Here is a 24,015-nt window from a genome sequence, read left to right as displayed (position 1 = left end):
GTCAGAACCTCTGGGATGTGTTTATTAGACTGCAGATGCAGCGACATGCTAGAATATGTTGTAGGAGGTGGAAGGCCTCCAAATATTTAATATACAGAATTAATTTTCTCATATTGGACAGAGAGGAATGAAGGCTTCTCTCCTTCCAAATCATGAGAAACAGAGCTTGCTGGAATAGCAATTACACTTTACCTCCCCCCTCTTGCCAAGCCAGGTGAATTGTAAAGCTGAATTGCCCCCAATCTCACCCATTAAGTGTGACCGGTCTCAGGGAAATTCAGGTGACAGAATTCTTTTCCCATGCCCCTTGGAAGTAAGGCTTCTTCAATCCAGGAGAGAATTACCTTCTTTTCAACTATGTGGAGACATAGCAGGTAAACACCTTGCAGAAGAGATCAAACACTGTGTCTCTCTCTGAGAAACAAACACTGTGGAACCAAGTGGTAGTGGTTTTATGACAGGCAGCAACATGCCATAAATTGACAAGAGAAACCTAACACCTCTATAGCAACTGGAAGCAGTAAACTTTTGTCTCCTCTTTTAGAATAGGGGAGATATTAAATTAAAGGTTTAAGAAAGGTATGTCCAAGACACGTGGACAGCAGACCAAATGCATCTTCAAAAGGAAATAGAAACAGATGCTATATATGTCTTTATTGTCAGGAGATCCTGCCTGACTATGGTATGCTAATTAAGGGGGGTGTGACAACCCCTCCCCCTTGTGCTCCCTTTTTGTCTTGTAAGGGAAAAGAAACCCTATATAATATTTCTCTGCCAGATAGGAGGGCGGGCAGTGTACATCTCTTTTGGCTCCCAAGCCAGGGAGTCTGAAAGAATGTCCTGCTCCCACTTTCCAGTGCCATTTCCATTTCTATATATGTTCTCATTTCTGTCATATTCTAGACTATACGTGAATATTTTCTTATTTTTTTATCCTAATCTCTGGATAATTAAATAAACCTGTGTTAACCCCAGGAAGTGCTTCCTTGATCTCTTTTTGTCTTGGTTACAGTCTAAAATAGTGCTACCAGTTGTCTGGTTCTCTTAAGATATCGATTGAGAGGAATTGTATTGTGTAAGTAGTGCTGACCGTGATTAGAGACTCTGGAGGCAGCACGAAAAAGCACAAACAAAGTGGTGTTTCTGCTCCGGTTAAACCTGAGTGGACTTCGACTGCCCTGCAGCATTGGACCAGAGTCGGCCGTCTGCTAACAAGTGCACGTGTTGCAACGGCTAATATCCAGTGAGTGGGCCTCGACAAGCAATCGACCAAAGGAAAAGTGTTTGGATCTTAAGAAACGGTAAACTACCGGCGAGGCGCAACCGGTAGGCGAATAGTGATAGGCGAACGGTGAGAAGTGAGAAGACAGCGTGGTAAGTACGTCATTTCATTTTGTGGGGATTGTTTTTTGTATTCTTTTTTTGTGCTCTCTCTCTCTCCCTCTCTCTCTCTCTCTCTTCATTTTAAGACTTCAGATTAGAATCTGTTTAGTTGTAGTTATGCAGACTGCATTGGAGCAGGTCTCCACGGCAGTGCCGGCCTACAGAAATGAAATTTTAAAGTACCACCAGAAATGGGTTAATGGAACTAAAAATCCGAGCATCATGTGGCCTCAGTCAGGAAGTTTTGACAAAGAGATTTTAAAAGCTTTAGGGTTGTGGATAGAATGTACTAAGACAAAAAAATATAGCAGGGAGAGACATTTAAATTTGTGGAGACTATGGGATAATATGGCAAACAGTAGTTATGATCAGGCAGTCCAAACCCCTCCGCCCTATGCGGCAGTCTCCAAGCAGTGTATGATAGGGGAAGGGTCTGCAACACAGCTCACAGATTTCAGCAAGGAGCTTCAGCATTTATAGCTAAATTTGAGCAGATCACATCTGACCACATGGTAGCTGTCGGCGATGTGAAAGCACTACCAGCCAGATTGATAGGAGGTAATACAGATGAAATCTTTAGAATGGCAGGGTTTCCAGGGGTGACATTACAGAACACTAATAGCGATGGTGCTGAGTTTGGTCCCATGCATAATAAGCTTTGGGAAGCCCTGAGACAGCGATACAGGGACACCCGCAATTTTAGCAATGTATCTAGCAAGGTGATGGCACCAGGGGAAGATATTCATCAGTATGTAAAAACACTACAGGAAACAAGTTTATTTTGTGAAGTTTAAATATTGGTTACACCTTTGAATTGAAGCAGTAAAAGGAACCCTCTTTGTTCTGTTTACCTTTGTGCAGTTCATATGTATTTTGAGGCATCTTGTTGTTTGACAGGTCTAAGTAAAGTGTAGGGGAGGGTAGAACTTTAGAAAAAAAATAACACAGCTAAAAGACTTGTGCTTAATATATAGGGCACTGACAGGATCAAAGAAATGTATATCTCTACTCCTCAGTATTTCTAAGATTACCTGAGGATTGAGTGCTGGACTGCTTATATCCTAAACTATGCGTTTGTGCATCCTTCATTAACTGAATTTTGTAGAGACATTTAAGGGCTAATATTATTCATGATCTTTTCCTTTCTCCTCTCTCTCCCTGCATTTTCCACTGTATTTCTCTGCTCCTCTTTCAGCCATGCTGGCAAGAGCAAATTACTTTTCCCTCTACTCTGAAGACAGGGGCAGGGTCTGCTCTGCCCCCCTGTAGAGTTAAACAAGTGTGCCTTAATAGGGTGCTCAAATCTGTTGTTTACCTGATACAAATTCCATGTTACTTTGCCCTTTGTGTATAAGGTCTCTAATTAAAAGTTTGTTCCATGATAGGCTTGCTAAATAAATATTCTTAAGTGTTACTTTCAGAGTGCATTTAAGCTATTAGGAAATTAATTGGTCCACATTCCAGTATGATTAAGTTTATTTTTGCAAGATTGATAGAAAAATATGTGGTTCCATCCCTTTTATAGGGAGCCTTTAGTTTTAAAATTAGAACTAATAGGATAACAGAAATTGACACTAAGCGTTTTTTCTTGAAAACAAAGTAAGACCTATAGATTTCTACAAATAGCAAGCAGCCCTGACACTTAAATGTTAAAACAAAGTGTTAATACCAACAGAGCTAGGAACCAGAAAAGTTAATGCTGCATTTCAGCTGGCTTTATATTTATTGTGACCTCTTGTCAGGCAGGTTTTGAGTCTTCTCAGACCACAGATAGGGGTACTTTGTGAAAAACTAAGGGGAACCAATTGAATAATTTGTTGCTCAGTCATCAGACTTGTGCGGCTTTTTTTTTTTATTTCTAGTTCACAGGTATTTCTGCGTACTGCTGTTCATGTACCAATTTTGGAAGAAATGGGGTTTTCTCTGAGCAGAGAAAATATGAAGGAATCTGTGAATGAGGGTCTTAGGAATGAAATAGCCAGAGCAGTGGAGATATGTGACCTTGTGAATTAATTTCTGAATGTTTTTTTTTTCCCTTTCAGACTGCAAATTACAAATTTAGGATTTTTTATTATTTTTTTTATGAAATCAGGGTTTCATTCATACATGCCATCCAGATAATTTATAAAGAAATATTTTCTGACTTTTAATTTTATTTGAATGCGCTCCAAAGAGCTTCTCTTACTAGCTGCAGAGGTAAAAGATTCTCTAAAAGAGCATTTAAGAGCATTTAAAATTGTACCTTTTTTATTTCTGGAATGGCTATGCTATGCTTTTATTCATTTGTGCACATATGAGCTCACAGAAACTGTTTTGGTATCCACTTGGATACCATACATAATTTTATTCTGTATAATGCTGTGTTTATTTGCAGATTAAGTCCACTACACTACTGAATCCGAAAGGACAGAACTCATATATGGCCTCTTCAAACTATGTTTTTTGTCTGTTTGTGTGTTTTGTGGGACCCATCAGATACATTCAGTATAAGTGACCATTCCTGATCTTTTTAATTTTGTGGATAGTACAATCAGTATGTAGAAGTAGTTTCTCTCCTGAATACATATTGGTTGTGTGTGAAATTTAACAAAAGAGTGTTCTCTTCTGAATGCCATACTAAACACATTAACTATTTGTGTTCTGCCACTAATCAACAGTTTTAGTGAACACAGGCAGGCTATAAAGTTTCCTTTCCCGCCCTCTGCACTGTAAGGGTCTATCCCTCTCTGAAGTATACCTATATCTGATACTACCTTTTACCTGGATAGTATCTTTGCCCCATTTTCTCTGTCTCCCAGAATACTGATGATGTCTCCTTATTTCTCAATAATACCCAGAACCAGAAGTGCCATTGGTGGCAATTTGTCCCTACCAACTTGCGGATCGGGCCTACCTGAGAAATCACCGATCCCGCCTATGAACTAACCTTGATCTAAGAGTCCACTGAAAGTCTGCAAGTCCACACCTTCTGTTGTCCAGAAGCAGAACTCTGATGCTTGCTACCACCTTTCCACGCTGCACTGCCTGCACCAGACTGATCTTACGCTTTGAACATCTATACACCACTACTGCAGAATGTTATTTGCTTTTTGTGGACTTAATGGACTCATTTAAATGACCACTGCACCTCCCCTTCTCAGTACTATTTTGCCTGATGTTGTATTTCTTAAGCTACAGTATTTTGTGAAGCAGTTGAAGTTTTATTTTCTGGTAGCTACTTTTCCTCTTTGTGCCTCTGTTGTCCTGTGTTTTATTTATTTATTAGCATTTGTATAGCGCTATCAGACACATGCAGCGCTGAACACCTGACACAAAGAGACAGGTCCCTGCACAATAGAGCTTACAATTTAAGTAATACAGGCAGACAAGATAGTTCTGTGTGGACCCCCCTTGCATAGTCCCTCATTCTACATTTAAATTTCTGAACACTCACTGGTTTTGCATTTTGTTTTCTGGGAAGGTTATGTTTGTTTTTGAATTACCTTTAAAGTTAAAAAAAAAAAAAAATGCAAATTATACTCTATCCCTGCCATGTATTCTCACCCTTATCTTTTCATTCTGCTATTCTTTTCGGTGCCATACATTTTAAAAAATTGACCTGTAGATCCCATGCCTGGCCAGTCCTGCACATCTCTCTGATTGTGTGGGCTGTGCACCCTTTGTGCCTAGCTCTAACTTGGCCATCCCCCTGTCTCCTAGTCCATTACTGATAATTTAATTGTTTTCTCTCTAAAGATGTTTTTCCTACTTACACTCTGTCATGCCATAGTGGTTCTGTATATGAACATGCTCAGTTCTGATCTTTCCTTTAATTTGTTCTCTTTTGCTTTTTTTCCTTTTCTTCTTACCAACAATGGCTCAGTCCCAGTCATCTCTTAATTACTCTGCTTTCTTTTCCAGTTACCTAGGCCCCCTCACTGCCTGCTTGGCAGCCTCTAATATGCACTATGTCCGCACTGGTAATCCTGGCCTTTCTATGGTCAAATAATTGGAGGCCTGCCCTATACCTCCTCCAACAATCCTTACACTTTTTGTAGATTCTAGAATGAATGCACATCTGTTGCATTGTCTATATAGCTAATGCACATGCTAGGTTATGAACCCCAGATAGGTGGTAGAGAGGTTGGGAGGCGGGGCTAGTGTTGGGCAGACTTCTACAGACTGTGCCCTGAAAGTGGCAGATACAAATCAAGGTCAGGTATGCACACAGAGTAACACATAGCAGGTCTTTCTATGCCGTCATCTACTATGTTGCTATATTTTTAGTGGGACACTAATTAGGTTTGTGGTTCTTGGGCTCACCAGGCCTGGCCTCCTAATGGAAAGATACAATTACAAAGGTCTATTGGACATGTCCGGTTGGGATACTTTCAACTCATGGTTCTCTAGTTTAGGTTACCATTTAAGATCTCTCTTTATTGGTTTATTGTGCATTATTGTTGTTGTAATTATATCTTGCTGTTTGTTAGGATGCATTACTCCCTGCTTGAGAAAAGTATGCATTCCACCCAGAATTCTGTTCATGTCTGCAAATTATGCTTCCAGAGGTTCCTATACCACTACACTGACTACAGACCCAGATACACTGAGTCATTCTCCTTCTACAGGTGTTTAATTAATTTTCACTTGTAGTGACAGGTGTCTCTCTTTCTTTGAAGTGCCTATTTTTTTACACTAACTACAGACATGGGCTCTGCTTCCTGAAAGTTCCCCTTTGCGCCTGGTCACTGAAGCTGAGGCAGTAATTATTATTGCAGAGGGGGGGGGGGAGTTGTTGTAGGAGGTGGAAGGCCTCCAAATATTTAATATACAGAATTAATTTTCTCATATTGGACAGAGAGGAATGAAGGCTTCTCTCCTTCCAAATCATGAGAAACAGAGCTTGCTGGAATAGCAATTACACTTTACCTCCCCCCTCTTGCCAAGCCAGGTGAATTGTAAAGCTGAATTGCCCCCAATCTCACCCATTAAGTGTGACCGGTCTCAGGGAAATTCAGGTGACAGAATTCTTTTCCCATGCCCCTTGGAAGTAAGGCTTCTTCAATCCAGGAGAGAATTACCTTCTTTTCAACTATGTGGAGACATAGCAGGTAAACACCTTGCAGAAGAGATCAAACACTGTGTCTCTCTCTGAGAAACAAACACTGTGGAACCAAGTGGTAGTGGTTTTATGACAGGCAGCAACATGCCATAAATTGACAAGAGAAACCTAACACCTCTATAGCAACTGGAAGCAGTAAACTTTTGTCTCCTCTTTTAGAATAGGGGAGATATTAAATTAAAGGTTTAAGAAAGGTATGTCCAAGACACGTGGACAGCAGACCAAATGCATCTTCAAAAGGAAATAGAAACAGATGCTATATATGTCTTTATTGTCAGGAGATCCTGCCTGACTATGGTATGCTAATTAAGGGGGGTGTGACAACCCCTCCCCCTTGTGCTCCCTTTTTGTCTTGTAAGGGAAAAGAAACCCTATATAATATTTCTCTGCCAGATAGGAGGGCGGGCAGTGTACATCTCTTTTGGCTCCCAAGCCAGGGAGTCTGAAAGAATGTCCTGCTCCCACTTTCCAGTGCCATTTCCATTTCTATATATGTTCTCATTTCTGTCATATTCTAGACTATACGTGAATATTTTCTTATTTTTTTATCCTAATCTCTGGATAATTAAATAAACCTGTGTTAACCCCAGGAAGTGCTTCCTTGATCTCTTTTTGTCTTGGTTACAGTCTAAAATAGTGCTACCAGTTGTCTGGTTCTCTTAAGATATCGATTGAGAGGAATTGTATTGTGTAAGTAGTGCTGACCGTGATTAGAGACTCTGGAGGCAGCACGAAAAAGCACAAACAAATACTAGGCTCTACCCTATAAAGGCACCATGCAGCCTCAAAATGATCTGTATTTCATCTGACAAAGCAATGGTGTTTACGATCTTACTTTTGTTCAACTGTTATTCATTCATTACCTTCAACAAACAAGGTGCTCTTGCTCTAAGAATTTCTGCAACTGGATTACTGCAAAGCTCTTTATTTTGGAATGTGTAAGTCCAGGATTAGAGCATTGCAGTTGATACAAAATGCACTGGCAAGGTTGGTTATTGGATTACGTAGGGTGACACATATCACCCCCTATTTTGGGAACAGTTGCACTGGTTGCCAGTTCATTTAAGGATAGAGTACAAAGTGCTTTGTTTTGTGCGTCAAGTAATATATTTGTCAGCTCCACAATATCTGAAGGATTGTCTTTTTTTTATGTACCGTCCCAGTAGGAAGTTAAGATCAAAGATGGCAATAGATCTTTCCCTTGATTCATCTGCTCACGCAAGCTACTGTGACACAAGGTTTTCAGAGTTTCTATAGATGGGATTTTCTTGCGGAATTCTTTGAAGAGGCACTTGCATTTGTGTGCAGAGTCTTCACAACGATTTTTAAAGACTTCTTGATTTGAGGCATTTTTGTGACCAACAGTTGAGTGGCACTGCAACAGTATGCTTTAATATTAGCAGAATTAGTGTTTTAAATTTTTTTGTTTTATGTTTTTAGTTTGTATTTTATGCATACTTTTTGTTTCTTGTAAACTGCTTGGATTTAAGCAGTATAGAAATCTGGAAAATTAAAACCCAGAAAGTTTAAAGGTACTGAAAACTAGAAGCACCTTTAGCTGTAAAGGTATTGGAATATTCCAAAAATAGAAGATTTTTCATTAATATTCAACTAGGGAACATCTCTGAACTAGTGTGGTTGGACTAAAGGAAAGGAGTCAGCTAAGAATTTCTTCCTTAGCATCTTTACCACACTAGTCAGGTACCTATGGGATGTAACATATCCTTACAGGGTAGGAATTTACTTCCTGCTAAAACTACTTGGTTCCAAATTCAGGCTCTGGTCATGCACTTGTACGAAGCCTATAGTACCCTAAAATATGCAATGTGATAAGCCTGTTAGAAGTAATTGTAAATGGTTAAAGCTATTAAACCTGCCCCTACAATGCAGTTAAACACTAATAAGCAGAATGGGATTGACCATTCCTCAGACTATTGATGAAATATTGATATTCTTAAGCTTAATAGCCTTAGAAAACCCTAAGGTTTCCTGGTTTGTTGTACCACCAAATAAGAGCAAGAGAAGGTCAAACTTATGACACTGAACAGCTTCAGAAAGCTGTAGGGAAGGTAGCAAATAGAAAATTTCAGACCTCCTCATGGCAGAAGATCAAGTAGTAGACTGAAATCAAACTAGGCACCTTCCACAAGAAACAGGGAGGAAGTTTATCCGATAGAATTTCCTCTCAAGACAAGTGAATGTCTGCAACTGAAAGCTTCTATGAGATAGTAATCAAATTCAAGCCACTTCTGGTACTCCTGTAGCTGTGAATGTAAGATTGTTAAAAAAAAAATCTTCACCCCCTGACCACAAAGGGTGGAGCTGAAGGTTTTGACAGTAGGAAGGCCAGGCCTCTACTGTTCACTTCATGTTCCCTGCTGTACCTGACTGTTGTAATGAGATTCCCAAACAAAAGGTTGTGTGTCCTGAAAATATCCCTGCTACCAAAGAAAGAAAAACTTTGGAAGAACTGAAACCTCAGCTGTTCCCAGAAGAGCCATGTAAAAAGAAAAGAAAATGCCCAGTAAGCAGAAACAAAACTCCAGTAAAACTAAATATTCCTGATCCCAGGGAAAGTATTAAAGAGTTAAGGACTGAAAATGCTCTCGAGCGGTGGTTATTGCTTTAAAAAGGACCCATTTCAAACACCGAGCCATGGCCTAAGTACTGCAACTCTCCTCCAGAGGCAATGAATAAGTGCCTCAGAAAAACATGGGTGGTAAAATTGCAACCTTCCAGTGGTTTCCGTGAGCAATGCAATACTGAACTGAAGCAGCTGACTATGCTTTAGTTCAGATAAATAACGCCCTTTCATCTACAGGGCTCTCCCCTCCCTCCAAACATGCAACCAGTGAAAAGCTGCCGAGACCAAAGGAGCACACTGTCTGCTGACTTCAAATCAGGAAAACCATGTGGTGCTCTCCACTGGAGCTTCTCACTGAAATGCATCCGCAGCGCATGTCACCTGAGGCACGCGTGCCACTATCAAAAATTTAACCTGGTGCTGCAGGATGAAGTCTTCCACAGGTTAAGCAGACAGCTGTCTGCCTGAGCTCCCTTGTCAGTGGCTGAACACAGCAAGGGCCCCTATCAGCGTTCAGAGATTCTTGCTGGTCAAAAATAAGTAACCCCCACTGTACTCCTACCATAAGATGTTTTGTCTTCTAAACAGCAGAAGATGTAAAATCTTCTGCAGTTCACATTCCAAGGTAAGCTGCTGATGGGGAGAAGGATGGGGAAGCATCTCAGACTCTTCAGGTATCTCCTTCACACCACAAGGAAAGTCTTAATTGCATTCTAGTTTTCCACCAAAATTAGAGTGAAGCTTCAGTAACTAAAAATCAGTATTTCCTGCTCAGCTGAGATTAGGAGCACCAGCCTGCTCAGAAGCTGCATGGTGCCCTTAATAGCAAGGGTGGGCAACAACCCAGCCAGGTTTTCAGGAATTCTCCAATGAATATGCATGAGTTTTGTCTGCATCCATCTGTATTATTTTATGCAAACAGATCTCCTGCATATTCATTTGGAAAATCCTGAAAACCCAATTGGGTTGTGGCCCTTGATAACCAAGGTTGCCCAACCCTGCCTTATAGTACAGTCCATAATTCTAGAATCTGGTCTAACAATTTCCCTTCTTTTCAACATATAAGCTAATTCACTCACGTATACGTTAAAAAGAGCAGGAGAAAGAGGGGAAAACTTGTGGCACGCCCTGTCATATGCCCAAGAATTAAAGATCTTTCATCTTGAGCCTGCAGTTTAGTCCTCAATGACTTACACTTGTGATAGGTATAGCTGACAGTGTTTTCCTCTTAAAATATCAGGGGGGGAAGGGGAGGATTCAGCATTAATCTGTATAGATTGTAGGGAGTTATGAGTCCAGGCACTCTATGTCATATGACTCATTTTTGAGCAGTTATAATTTTTTCAATAAAAAGATTTAAATATAAAATATGGCAGAAGCAGCTGCGTGCCATCTAGGGAGCTGTGGCAGTGTCATTTGATAGTAAGAAAGAGACCACAATTCTTCATAAGCTTCCAGTTACAAATGCTGTTGAGCTCAAAACGGGATATTACTGCCAAACTATTTTACTGAATGAATATTTAAACTAAATGGGAGAACAGTGTTACCCTGACTCTACAGTTAACTCAGTTTTCTTTTAACACTCCCAGACCAGTCCAGATCTGTGGACTGTACCTGTCAGCGGCTGCTGGTGTAAGCAAGAATAGAATGTGAGGCAATGACTAAGATATACGGATTGAGTCCAAGTTATCTGAATCCTATGATTCTGATTTATCAGCCTCAATGTCTTCAATCTTCATAGCAGTGACGTACCAATGGGGGCGGTCCGCCCTGGGTGCACGCCGCTTGGGGGGGGGGGGGGGTGCCGCGCACCTGTTGGCCGAGTCCACTCGTTCCCTCCCTGCGGAACAGGTTACTTCCTGTTCCGGGGCAGAGGAAGCAGCAGGGAACGAGCGGACTCGGAGCCGACAGGCGCGCGGCACCCCCCCCCCCCCCCAAACAGGTAAAAATGCACCCGGGGGGGGGGGGCGCATCGGCGATCCGCCCTGGGTGTCAGCCAGCCTAGGAACGCCACTGCTTCATAGGAGCTTTTGTTAGCCTTCTCATCTGTTAAGTCATGTCAGTTGCTTAGTATGAAAAACAAGAGTTTGTATGGGAAGGCCCCAGAATTCTGGAATAGCCTACCATCCTATAGTCAGGGGCGTTGCACAATATATACCTTCTAGGACATGGCTGTTTAAGGAATATTTATCCTATCAATTGCCATTTTTATGTTTAGTTCATGTTACTTGACAATGTGGTTATTGTATTAATCTTGGACGTAACCTGCTTTGAATTTGAGGGTTTAGCAGTATTCAAATGCTGATATTAAAATAAATGAAAATATGTTAACTCCCAGATAGACCAAAACTGTTTCTGTTTCAGTGTGGCTTGCATCTCGTGCTTCTAACATTACAAAATTAAATGCATTTCCTCCGTTGCAAAAAATTAAGTGGTTGAGTTTGATTCCAGTTTTGTAGAATGCATTTTCCCCCACTGTGCATGCCTTGCATACTAACATATGCCCCATCAGGAAGAGGGCCAAAATGGTCCATTTCCCCAAATAAAATACCCACTAGGGAAAATAAGTGATTTATCAAGAATTCTCCCCAAGTCAGTCAGCACCTGCTACTAATTTCTATAGCGCTATCAGACATACACAGTGCTGTACACTTATGTAAGCATCCCTGCTCAACTGAGCTTACAATTTAATCAAGACAAACAGGACAAATAAGGGATTAGGGAATTACTTATGGTAGGAATTAGAAAACAGACATGGGTACTGAATAAGCAAATAGGACCTTGGAGTTAAAAGCAGCCTCAAAAAGGTGGGCTTTTAGCCTAGATTTAAATATGGCCAGAGCTGGAGCTTGATGCACTGATTCAGGAAGACTATTCCAGGCAAATGGTGCAGCAAGATAAAAGGAATGGAGTCTGGAGTTGGCAGTGGAGAAGAGTACAGATAAGAGATTTACTTGATGAACGGAGTTCCCAGGGAGGAGTATAGGTAGAGAAAAGTAGAGAGGTACTGAGGAGCTGCAGAGTAAATGCACTTGTAAGTCAGTAAAAGGAGTGAACTGTATGCGGAAATGGATAGGGAGCCAATGAAATGGTTTGAGAGGGCTAATATGAGCCCAGCGACACCAGTGGTATAGAAGTTGTGCAGCAGGATTTTTAATGGATTGATGGTTTAGTGGGAGACCTGTGAGAAGCAAGGTGTAGCAGTCTGAGGTGATAAAAGAGTGTGGATAAGAGTTTTGGTAGTGTGCTCAGAAAGGAAGGGACAGATTTTGGTAACATTATAGAGAAAGAAAACGGGTTTTAACATCCGTTGGTTATGTGCAGAGAAGGGAGTCGTCGTCAAAGATGACTCCAAGGTTATAAGAGGATGACACGGGGAGGATGAGTGTGTTATCCACAGAACTAGAGAATGGGGGAAGAGAAGGTGGGTTTAGGGGGAAAGAAATCCAAAAATGTCAAGTCCAAAAACGCTGTATATGATTGTGTTAAATGTGGCATGCTAGTTAATGTTATCACATGCCTTTTGGTTATGCAAATAGGGAAGCCAACACTTCCTGCATTAACAGGCCTGTTTCTGAGAACAGTAAGCTATAGTAAACGAGCAAAAATGACTATAAACTGCATTGTGTACTACCAATGAAATTTGTTTCAAGGTCCGATGGAAATCCAAGGTTTGAAGTCTAATGTCAAATTCATTATTCCATTTCTCCACTAAGGGCACAAAATTCTTTGGGAGGCGAGTAGAGTTTTATAGAGAGCTGATACCGAAGTCTGATTAATGCTGGACCGAGTGAAAAAAAAAAAACCAAGTAACTGAGCAGATACTTCTATTGAACAGAAAAACATCTCCACTTATTAGCACTCAGCTGGATTACCAGTTTTATCATGTGTTGATTTATGGCAAAATTCTTGTAAACAGATTTTCTGCATACAGATACACTCAGCAGCGTTTCTCAATACAGTCCTTGGCACACACACACCCAGTCTGGTTTTCAGAATATCCACAATGAATACGCACGAGGTGCATTCGTATACCAGAAAGGTGGTGCATGCAAATCTCTAATACATATTAGGAATACGCTGAAAACATGCCTGGCTGGGTATGGCCCAAGGACTGGGTTAAGAAGCACTGCACTAGAGTATATCAGCTCTTAGATCATTCTCAGATTATGGTATGCCATAATACGCTTACACCCTAGGGCAATTCACCCTGTTTTACACTAAATACACAAGTATTTAGAGAAAAATGAGGCTAACACCACCCCCTGCACAACACTAGCAGCCCTCACCTACCACGTGTGCACTCTGGCGTGATATCTTCAAAGAAGTACTGGGTCGCCTCAAAGGCAGAGTCTGGCTCCTCTTGATCCGGAGACAAATCTAGCCAAGAGAAGGGAGAACAGTTAGCACATTCTACATGGGTAAGTCAATAACCAAACAAAAAAAACAGCACCACGGGCCTTTAAAAATGGAACACAGTTCTTTAATGAATGAGCCTCTACAATATATTATTCCTTACCCCACGTCTCATGTAGTAAAAGCTACAAAGCACCAAGGCACTTTCACTTTCTGTATCCAAATGTTTTTCATCCATTTGGATACAGAAAGTGAAAGTGCCTTGGTGCTTTGTAGCTTTTACTACATGAGACGTGGGGTAAGGAATAATATATTGTAGAGGAATATATTCGAGTTATTCCCCAAGTTTTCCACGTCATCACTGTGACCCCTGACGCAGGTGCTAGTCACCGAAACACGGCCCGTGTCGGGTCTTTTTGTCAAGGCTAATTCATTAAAGAACTGTGTTCCATTTTTAAAGGCCCGTGGTGCTGTTTTTTTTTTTGTTTGGACTTTAGTTTGTACTTCGTTCCCTCTCTTTTGTTATATCTAAGTCAATAACCAAGACACTAAGATATAGTTCTAAGTTAAAGCAGCAAACGTTAGAGGTAGAGGTACACATCCCACAGGAAAAATTCTTCATCATCCTTTGAATGAAACAGTAGGAAGATTAAACATTTTAGATGTTAATGATGGTGGGAGTGAACATTTAGAATGACCTATTATCTAAATCAGTTATTGTATCAATATTTAGCATGTATTCCCCACTTTTAAAAAGTCTTATTAGAAAGTTAGGTAGGAAAAAAAACCCCTGTTAGACCACCAAAATAACTCAAAAAAATAAAATCACGGTAATTCGGTACAGAGGACACTTAAGCTAGCAGACAAGAAGAGACTTCAAGAGATCACACAGCGTGGATCCAAGATGGTGTCTGAAGCAGTTGAGCGTTTTTAGTGCTCCTGACCACCCGTGAATGAGCCCAACGTTAAGGACTTTCCCCTGTGCTGGTAATGGGGGAAAGAAAGGGGAAGACTAAGGCTTTTACCTCCTTGAGCCTGGTGGAGTCCCCTGCCTCGTGTCAGGCTACCCTGGCCAGTTTTGGAGTGCGAACGCTGGGAGAGCCAACACTCGCTTTGATGGGTTCCACGGTGGTTGAAGCGGACCGCAGCATTGAGGGAGTCTCACTCAGTCCTCCCTCTGACACAGCCCCCCACGACCCGGAAGCAGTGTTTTGGCGATAGGGTTACAGCAAGCTGAGGCGCCTGGTATGGAGCAAGCTTCTCTAGCTGAAAGAGGAGGGCCCGTTGCTATGTCGCCCCTGGTGAGATTAACAGCGGAGGAGAGGCAAGTTGAACAGCCTTCCTCTCACCTCATACAGGGTTCTGCTTCTAGAGGGAACGATGTTTTGGGCAGACTGGCTGTGGTGACAATGGAGTCGCTATGGGATGCAATCTAAGGTTTGAACTCTTCCCTTCTACAGGTTTCTAATTCCTTTAGGGGAGAGATTTTGGAACTGAAACAATCTTATCAATCCCTGTCTGGCAAGACTGAGATACAAGTTACTAAAACTAACATACTGGAAGGTGAAATTAAGCAGTTACAGAATATTGCCTCAACAGTAATTTGGGAAAAAGATATTCAAGCTTGTAAACTTGAATATTTATAAAATCAAGGTCGGAGGAACAACTTGAGGTTTTTAAACTTTCCTAAACCACCTTTAAATGTCAGCTTTTGCTATGCTAAAGAAATACTTTGGTGAAATATTGGGAATTCCGACAGAGCTATCCACCCATAGTCAGAGCCCAATATATATAATGGGGACTTCAAGATCTTTAAACGAACAACCTCAACCTGATTTAAATTTGACAATTTTTGGAGAGTTCTTTAGAAATCATAACAGAACGGACTACCCTTCTAGTGACTTTTGCCTTAGAGCCGGACAGAATATTTTTCGTTCTTACTTTCAACATATAAATGCTGTTTTCCTGGGATCTAAAATTCAGATTTTTCCTGACTTGGCACGGGACACGCAAAAAAGAAGGAGAGAATTCTTGGCTTTAAAACCAAGAGTTCTCAATTTAGGTGGATTGTATCAAATTTCCTTGTAGATGTTTAGTGTCTCTATTCTTTGATTCCAAGAAACTGCTAGAATTTATTAATTCTAAAGAAGGAGCTGTTTTTATCTTTAATTTCAATCATCAATAGGGAACTATATTGTGCAATAACAGGCCTACTGATGACATGAGAACAAATCCAAAATTTCAGATTTTATCCTGTCATTTCAGGTCAATAACTTCATGAAATGATTTGTGAAATGTTAACATGTGTGTCAAATGAATGCACATCCCTAGTTTTCAGACTGCAAACGTCCTTGTGGTCTCTTACTGAAATCCATTCTATCAATGGTATCACCCAGTTCCAAGCACTCCTGTAGATGTGGGTGTTATGAATGTGCCTGCCAGTAGATATATGATGACCTCTAGAGGGAGATGGAGCTTGTCTTAAGGATATAGATCAGTGATTCCAAAACCTATCCTGAGGGACCACAGCTAGGCAGGTTTTCAGGATAGCCACAAAGAATATTCTTGGGATTGATTTGCATATATTGCTTCCTTGGTATTCAAATTTCATAAGTATATAAGTACTGCCACACTGGGAAAAGACCAAGGGTCCATCGAGCCCAGCATCCTGTCCACGACAGCGGCCAATCCAGGCCAAGGGCACCTGGGCGAGCTTCCCAAACGTACAAACATTCTATACACATTATTCCTGGAATTGTGGATTTTTCCCCAAGTCCATTTAGTAGTGGTTTATGGACTTGTCCTTTAGGAAACCGCCTAGCCCCTTTTTAAACTCTGCTAAGCTAACCGTCTTCACCAAGTTCTCCAGAGTTTAATTATGTGTTGGGTGAAGAAAAGTTTTCTCCGATTTGTTTTAAATTTACTACACTGTAGTTTCATCGCATGCCCCCTAGTCCTAGTATTTTTGGAAAGCGTGAACAGACGCTTCACATCCACCTATATTGTGGATATCCTGAAAATCTGACTGGCTGGGGTTCCCCAAGGACTTGGTTGGAAAACCCTGATAGAGATATCAGAATATTTTCCAGGAGTGTTCCCTGAGAACAACTATGATAGTTATGAGCTGCAGAAGCTTGTCTCAGTGGAGGTTCATCTGGTTGCAGTACCTGTTGTGTCTCAGCTGCCAATCTGCAGGTTTAGCTTAGTTACTGGTCAGATTGTTGCATGTCCCTAGTAGAAAGGATCTGTTAGTGGTGGCCGGTTTAAATCCCACTGCTGCTCCTTGTGATCTTGGGCAAGTCACTTAACCCTCCATTGCCTCAGGAACAAACTTAGATTGTGAGCCCTCTAGGGACAAGAAAATACCTAGTGTACCTAAATGTGTGAGCAAAACCTAAATAAACTACATTTCCAGGCATAGAGAATGTTCTAGTACAGAGAAATTGTAATCTGGTATTCTGCCACTAGGTGGTAGTGCACAACTTTGGGTGACAATTTAGTCGATGCTTTACCCTGGCAGGTAAAATAACTGTCTCTGATGACTAGGGTATGCTGGAAATTAGAATGCTGTCTTTAAAAAGAGCTAGAACACTACAAGTGTACTCTCCCACCTGTTTGACTTACATAGGGAGATCCATGTCATTTTGACTTGACCCACTGGACTGGAAAGCGGTTGAAATGTTCAGTGCTAGAAATTTAAACACTTCCAGACCACATTTTCTCTCACGAAATGTAAGCGGTATTTAAAAAAAAATCCAACACCAAAACACAGTACAAATAGAAACGCACAAACGCAAAATACAAGTAGTTCCATCAACAAAAGTAACTTAAAATTTTAGTTCACCTACAACCTATTAAAAAACAAAAACACTACACTATAAACCTGTAGTCCTAATCTACACACAATTAGATACCAAGACTCCCAAGACTTGTATATCCAACTCTGCAATTTGTCCCATAGCTGAGGGGTAGCTTTCGAAACACTTCCTTTCTTTGTATCCTGTCAAGTCTTTAGAAGAGGGAATTGTCCAATATATGACTGGGAACAAAAAGTATTTTTGTTCCCAGTCATATCATTGGCAAGGTATGTTGGACCTATATCATGATGAATCTTGAATACTAAGAGTCAGTTTTAGAAGATAAGTCTATATATTTGCTGGAAGTTAAGTTTTCTGGGATGAAGACTGGAAAAAAAAATCCAATCATCTACTGCTTAGGATAGAATGTACAAGTTCCTAATTCCTTGCTTTAAAATGAAACTAAGTTTCTATAGATAAGTTCAGATCAAGATAGTAACATAGTAGATGACGGCAGAAAAAGACCTGCACGGTCCATCCAGTCTGCCCAAGAAGATAAATTCATATGTGCTACTTTTTTTTTTATTTGTACTGTCCTCTTCAGTGCACAGACCGTATAAGTCTGGCCAGCCCTATCCCCGCCTCCCAACCACCAACCCCGCCTCCCAACCACCAGCTCTGGCACAGACCGTATAAGTCTGCCCAGCACTATCCCTGCCTTCCAACCACCAGCTCTGGCACAGACCATATAAGTCTGCCCAGCACTATCCCCGCCGCCCAACCACCAGCCCCGGCACAGACCGTATAAGTCTGCCCAGCACTAGTCCCGCCTCCCAACCACCAGCCCCAGCACAGACTGTATATGTCTGCCCACACTAGCCCCGCCTCCCAACCACCAGCTCTGCCACCCATTCTAGGTTAAGCTCCTGAAAGACTTTACATCTAAGTTTCTAATTGATAGAAACAAGTTTACATTAGACCTTCAGTCTAAAAGTTTTAGGGTTGAGTTGGATAATTTATTAGCAATGCAATCTTATGTCTCAAGGATCAGGAGAAAAACCTTGAGAAAATTCAGATCAAGAGGTATTTTGCAACAGACACCTTCAAATTGTTCTTACAGGCGAAAGTTTTGACCAGATTTGATTAATTTGGCTCTAATTGGCTGTTCCATAAAATTATTAGAAGGACTACAAGTAATGTGGAACATGGTAGGTAGTGTTTTAAGCCATAGATTAACCTATGACTCTGTGAAGGAATATTCAAAACTATATTGGCTACCTATTAAAGAACGTATTCGTTTCAAAGTGTGTACAATCTTTAAGATCCTGTTGGGAGCGCCTCTGTATATGTTGGATTTAGTGAACCTCCTTCACAGATCTCTGACACGTAATCAATTCCATTTACAATTTCCCAGTGCCACTGCTTTAAAGTCAATTAGACACTTTTCGTTACTCCATTACCAGGTGGCTTCATTATGGAGCTCACTTCCCTTATTCTTACAATGTTGTTCATATTACGCATTGTTTAGAAAGAATTTGAAAACACTTCTGTTTCCACTTCTGGAGTCTTGTCACATTTAATGGATCTAATGAGATCTCGTCCACGCTCTCATTACCTCTCGCCTTGACTACTGCAACTTACTCCTCACCGGCCTCCCACTTAGCCATCTATCCCCCCTTCAATCTGTTCAGAACTCTGCTGCACGTCTTATATTCCGCCAGAACCGATATACTCATATCACCTCTCTCCTCAGGTCACTTCACTGGCTTCCAATCAGATACCGCATTCAATTCAAGCTTCTCCTTCTTACCTACAAATGCACTCAGTCTGCAGCCCCTCACTACCTTTCTACTCATCTCCCCTTATGTTCCCGCCCGAAACCTCCGTTCACAGGACAAATCCCTCCTCTCAGTACCCTTCTCCACCACCGCCAACTCCAGGCTCCGCTCATTCTGCCTCGCCTCACCCTATGCTTAGAACAACCTTCCTGAGCCCTTACGCCAAGCTCCCTCCCTGCCCATCTTCAAGTCTTTGCTTAAAGCCCACCTCTTCAATGCTGTGTTTGGCACCTAACTCTTACCGTTCAGGAAATCCAGACTGCCCCAATTTGACTGCCCCTATCGGACTGACTGTTCACTTGTCTTTTAGATTGTAAGCTCTTTGAGCAGGGACTGTCCCTCTATCTTAAATTGTACAGCGCTGCGTAACCCTAGTAGCGTTTTAGAAATGTTAAGCAGTAGTAGTAGTAGTTTTAAAGGAACTCCCAGAATGACTGTTTCTGGTTTTGTGTAACGCGCCTTGAACTGTTAAGGTATATGGTAAGAAGCTGTGTTATGAACATACCTTGGGAGCTTGCCTGTTTACCTTTTGAGCAGTATACACTGAAAAACGTTGATGTTTGGACACATTTCTTTGCATTAAAAATAACCAAGCTACAAGCTGTGTCATAAGCAGACTATTGGCGACACAAGATTTCCCATTCCTGGAAAGTAGGCTCACACAAAGCAGAATTTACTAAAAGTAGAATATAATGCCTCACAAAAAAAATGGTGTATGCATATACCTTCAGCAGGGCAACAGACTTTATCTGAGTAATGATTCAGCATGGAAGAAAAGAGGAGCACCAATAGATACCATGTTGGAAGTGGGTCGCTGAAAGCTATATTCTCTTGTACTGACATAGGCACATACTGCACCTGCATTATGAAAATAGAGTTTGACATGGCAGAAATGAGATCTGGGACACAGTGCAGGACTGACTCCTCAGGAGATTCTATATTATATAAAATATCTTTGCCAGTAGGAATTTTTTCCACCTCCCTCTTCCACATTTACTGCTCCTAGTTAAGTGTACAGTAACAAGACACAATGGCAACACTGCTCAGACACTTCATTGAAGTGAGGATTTTTACATGTTTTGCAAAGTAACATTTAGAAATTATAGTTTTGAGGTATATTTTTGTAAATAGTAAAATAGATCACAAAGTAGGCTGGAAAATGAGACCCTCAGGGCTATATACCTGTAGGAGAAGCCCAATAATATTGTACGAGGCACAAAAATTATATAGAAGGATAAAGCATCTGCTCCTCTTGTAGTGACAGGGTGCTACAAGGAAAATAGGTCCTTCATAGTAGACCACCAAGTGATGCAGTGCTTCTTCCAATAGCTCTGCATAAGGAGAAGCCATTCTTCATCATAGCTGATGGAATGAAAGGACTTGAAGTTTCAGCAGTCCTAAAAAAAAAGGGGGACTGTTTAACCTACCCCATATGATGGGGTCAGAGTAGCCCTAACTTTTCACACCTCTGAAGGCAGTACTTCAAATGGCTGACCAGAATGGGCTATGGCAGGACTTTGACGTGTCACGTGGATCAGAATTATGCTGGCAAAAAAAGCAGACCCCCCCTCCCCCCATTGTTAGTTAAATATTTTCCTGATCACTGTTTAGTTTTGAAAAAAATAGTTAAGAGAATTTGAAAAAAAAAAAAAAGTCTTCAGCAGTTTACTCACCTGGTAAAACATGCATTCTGTACAGCAACCTCAGCTTTTCTGTAAGATCTCCATGACATGCTGTACCTAAAGGAAACAAGATGGTCACTGATGAAATGGACAAACTCAGGGACCATAGACTTGGGCGCTATGATCCTACATCAGAATTATGGACCCACTGTGAGCGTCTAGTTCAGATTTCCTAAGAGTTCAATAGGGGTGTGGGGGGGGGGGGGAGGAATGTGTTATGAATTTGGTGTTTCTGGGATGGGTACTCTGAAGAATCCACCAAGTGCTCCAGGATATGTTTGGGGGGGGGGGGGGAGATTGTGTTGGTCTTTGGGGGAAGGATTTGAAGGGGTTCAGGGATTGGGAGGGGAGTATTAGTTTCACAGGAAGGATTCTCTTTTGTATTTGATTGTTCTTTTATCACCTACTAGTAAAAAAGGCCCGTTTCTGTAGGCAAGGAAACGGGCCTTAGGCAGGCAATCCCCCCCCCCCCCCCCGTGCTACAGCCCCCTCAAACCCCCCCCCTTCCGCAAACCTGTCGTTCCCCCCCCCCCCCGAGCGAAAACTGTCACCACCGCCGCCGTGTTGTTCTTCCCTTCCCGTAGGTTCTTCAATCATCTTGTCTGGAAGTTCCTCTGTGTGCGTCTGACGTCAGATGCACGGAGTTAAACTTTCTGAGAAGATGATTGAGGAACCCACCCGAAGGTAGTGCACAACAGCGGCGGGAGGGGGGGTGCGGTTTTCGGTGTTCCGGGGGGGGGGGGGGGGGGGGAATCGACAGGTTCACGGGAGGGGGTGGGTTTCGAGGGGGCCGTAGCGCGGGGGAGTGACAGCTGATTCCGAGGCAGTAGGAGGAGTAGGGAAACACGCGCAGTGCGTGTCTGCCTCGCAGACCACTTGCAGCCAGGGAGCCACGGTCCCAAGCATAGAACGTTGGAGGTGAGAATTATTATATAGGATTGACACTTTTCAGCTTAATGTAAAAACATTTTCAAAGGGATGGTCACTGATGTCATTCCCTTCCACTCCCCACACATTCCAACCCAGCCCTTGATACTGCATAGGGGCAATGTAAAGTCTATCTATTCAGGGTGATAATACGCTGTGCTTACCACTGAGTATTACTTAGACAAAAATATACAAGAGAAATTGTGTTATTTTGACTAGGAAAGAACTATGAATACATAAGTTCTAGGTTTTGCTTACATTTTATACTTGAAGCATGTGCTTCAGGGGACAGGGAGCAGTGCTTGAATACAGGAAATGTACTGGCTTCTTGAGAAATGAGAGGTGCTGCTGAAAGGCCAAAGAAAGGTTAAGGGGCTCATTTTCAAGAGAAAACGTCTCAAAAAAGACAGCATAAAGTGGCATTTAAACATTTTTCTCCGAAAAACATCCAAATCAAGATGTTTGAAACTCAGACTTGAGATATTTTTTCTCTGCAGTGCGTCCAATGCATAACAGGGTGTGTTGGGGGCAGGGTTTGGTATTCCCAAAATTTGGACGTTTTTCTGCCATAATGGAACAAAACAAAAACATCCAGGGCTAAAAGTTAGATGTTTTGGTTTAGACTAGAGAAAGTGATGCTGGACACAGGGGTTGAGGATACAGTGGTGATTATGAATTGGGGGAAGATGGACACGGGATACGCTGGATGGGGAAATATAGGGGACACAGAAGGGAGATGCTGAACATAGGGAAAGAGGTACACACAGATGAAAGATGGATGGGGAAAATAGAGAAAAATAAATGGGCAGGAGACCCTGGTGAGTTATGAGAGTAGACAGAGGGAAACAGAAACCAGAGCCTGGAACATGATTTGAAAAATAAAATTACAAAATAGAAAATTTTTCTTCTACCTTTTGTTCAAGTATGTCAGATTTGAAATGTGTATCCTGCCAGAGCTGGTGTTAGACATGTCTGGGGCCCAGGCCAAAAATTTGGGAGGGGACCCCAAAGCCTACTACCAGGATGTGCCTTCCTTAGTTTCCAGCAGGCTTAGGGCTCTCTCTGGTCAGGGGGCAGTTATCCTAGTTGCACTCCCCTAACATCATCCATGACGTGTGATCTTTATATTTTGCATTGTAGAGAAGGAAATACATATCTTTTTATTTCTTTGGTGTGGCTTCTTGTGGTTTGGGGTTAATATATGTTTATCATTTTTGGTCAGCTATTATGTATTTGGCATTTGTGTTGTGTGTGTGACCAAAGTATTCTGTTAGCATAAATTTCCTATGTAGCTTTCTGTGGTAATTTGACTTGTTCAGTTTTCCCCCCCGATAGTGGAGGGGATATTTGTGAGAAGGGACAGGATTTATAAAAATGACAGTTGTACAAAATATTGCTTTTTATATTTTAATAAAAATGATTTAAATATAGAATCATAACTGTTCAAGACTTTTATGGATGGGATCAGACAGAGCTTGTGGGGACGGGGACAAACTTTGTTCCTGCATCATTAATCATGCCTGTTATAAAAAGTTGCCCTAAAAGACAAGATGACCACAGGAGAGATTAATATATTTAAGAAAAAACAAAACAAAACACAACTCCCCCCCCCCCCCCCCCCCCCCCCAAATGGATCTTCAAGAATGGAAGGTTCATCAGTCCTTTAATGAACTGACCTGACATGGGCTGTGTTTTGATGTGTATACGCCTGCATCAGGGGTCAGAGTCTGAACTCTTGAAAACACAGCCAAAAAGTTACCGTTCCTCAATAAAACATGCGATTAAAAGCAGAACAGCTAAAAGCGCTATACTGTACTGGTTACAAAACTCAGCTCAAACGTGGGAAGTCCAGTCAGCAAAATAACGGACAGCATGCACAGAATTAACCGCGTCGATCCCTTTTTTCACCAATACATGGTGGTTGCTTTGTATTGGTGTTCTGCAAGCATCATATATACTGCAGATACTGCTGTGTCTACCAGCATCTCTGCACCACACAACTAGTAGCTCTAACAGAGTATTGTTGTGACCCCTGAGGCAGATGGTTCCATCCCCTAAAACATGGTCCATGTCGGGTCCTTCTCCTGGTGCTCTGAAAAAAAAAAAAAAAAAAAAGATTTGCCCAGCAACATCTCCCGCGTTGGCTCGTTATTTGGATAACCTCTATTCTCTCGGTTTGGTTTGCAGCAAAAACTGCCATTAAGGGCTGCTAGCACTAACATTTATAAAAGGAGATAGAGCAGACTTTAAACTAGAATGTGGGGGAGGGGAGGAAGCTGTCACTCAAGGCTGCATGGCTCAGACTGGGGTAGCTTTAAAGGATACTATTAAACCAGGACATTTAGGG

At 41.7% G+C, this 24,015-nt stretch overlaps 1 protein-coding gene across 3 annotated transcripts in view; it reads right to left on the bottom strand.

Moving 5' to 3' along the window:
• TBC1D9 (TBC1 domain family member 9) overlaps positions 1-24,015 on the bottom strand; it is a 152,718-nt gene that overhangs the window by 5,753 nt on the left and 122,950 nt on the right. For all 3 annotated transcript variants that reach the window (XM_030191703.1, XM_030191701.1, XM_030191702.1), the window contains exons 17-18: positions 20,733-20,798; positions 13,362-13,448 (exon numbers count right to left, since the gene is read on the bottom strand). In XM_030191703.1, coding sequence (XP_030047563.1) covers positions 13,362-13,448; positions 20,733-20,798 — 153 coding nt within the window. The remainder of the gene's footprint in view (positions 1-13,361; positions 13,449-20,732; positions 20,799-24,015) is intronic.

This window comes from Microcaecilia unicolor, chromosome 2, assembly GCF_901765095.1.
Source record: "Microcaecilia unicolor chromosome 2, aMicUni1.1, whole genome shotgun sequence".
NCBI classification, from domain to species: domain Eukaryota; kingdom Metazoa; phylum Chordata; class Amphibia; order Gymnophiona; family Siphonopidae; genus Microcaecilia; species Microcaecilia unicolor.
This window is presented reverse-complemented; position numbering and strand designations above follow the sequence as displayed.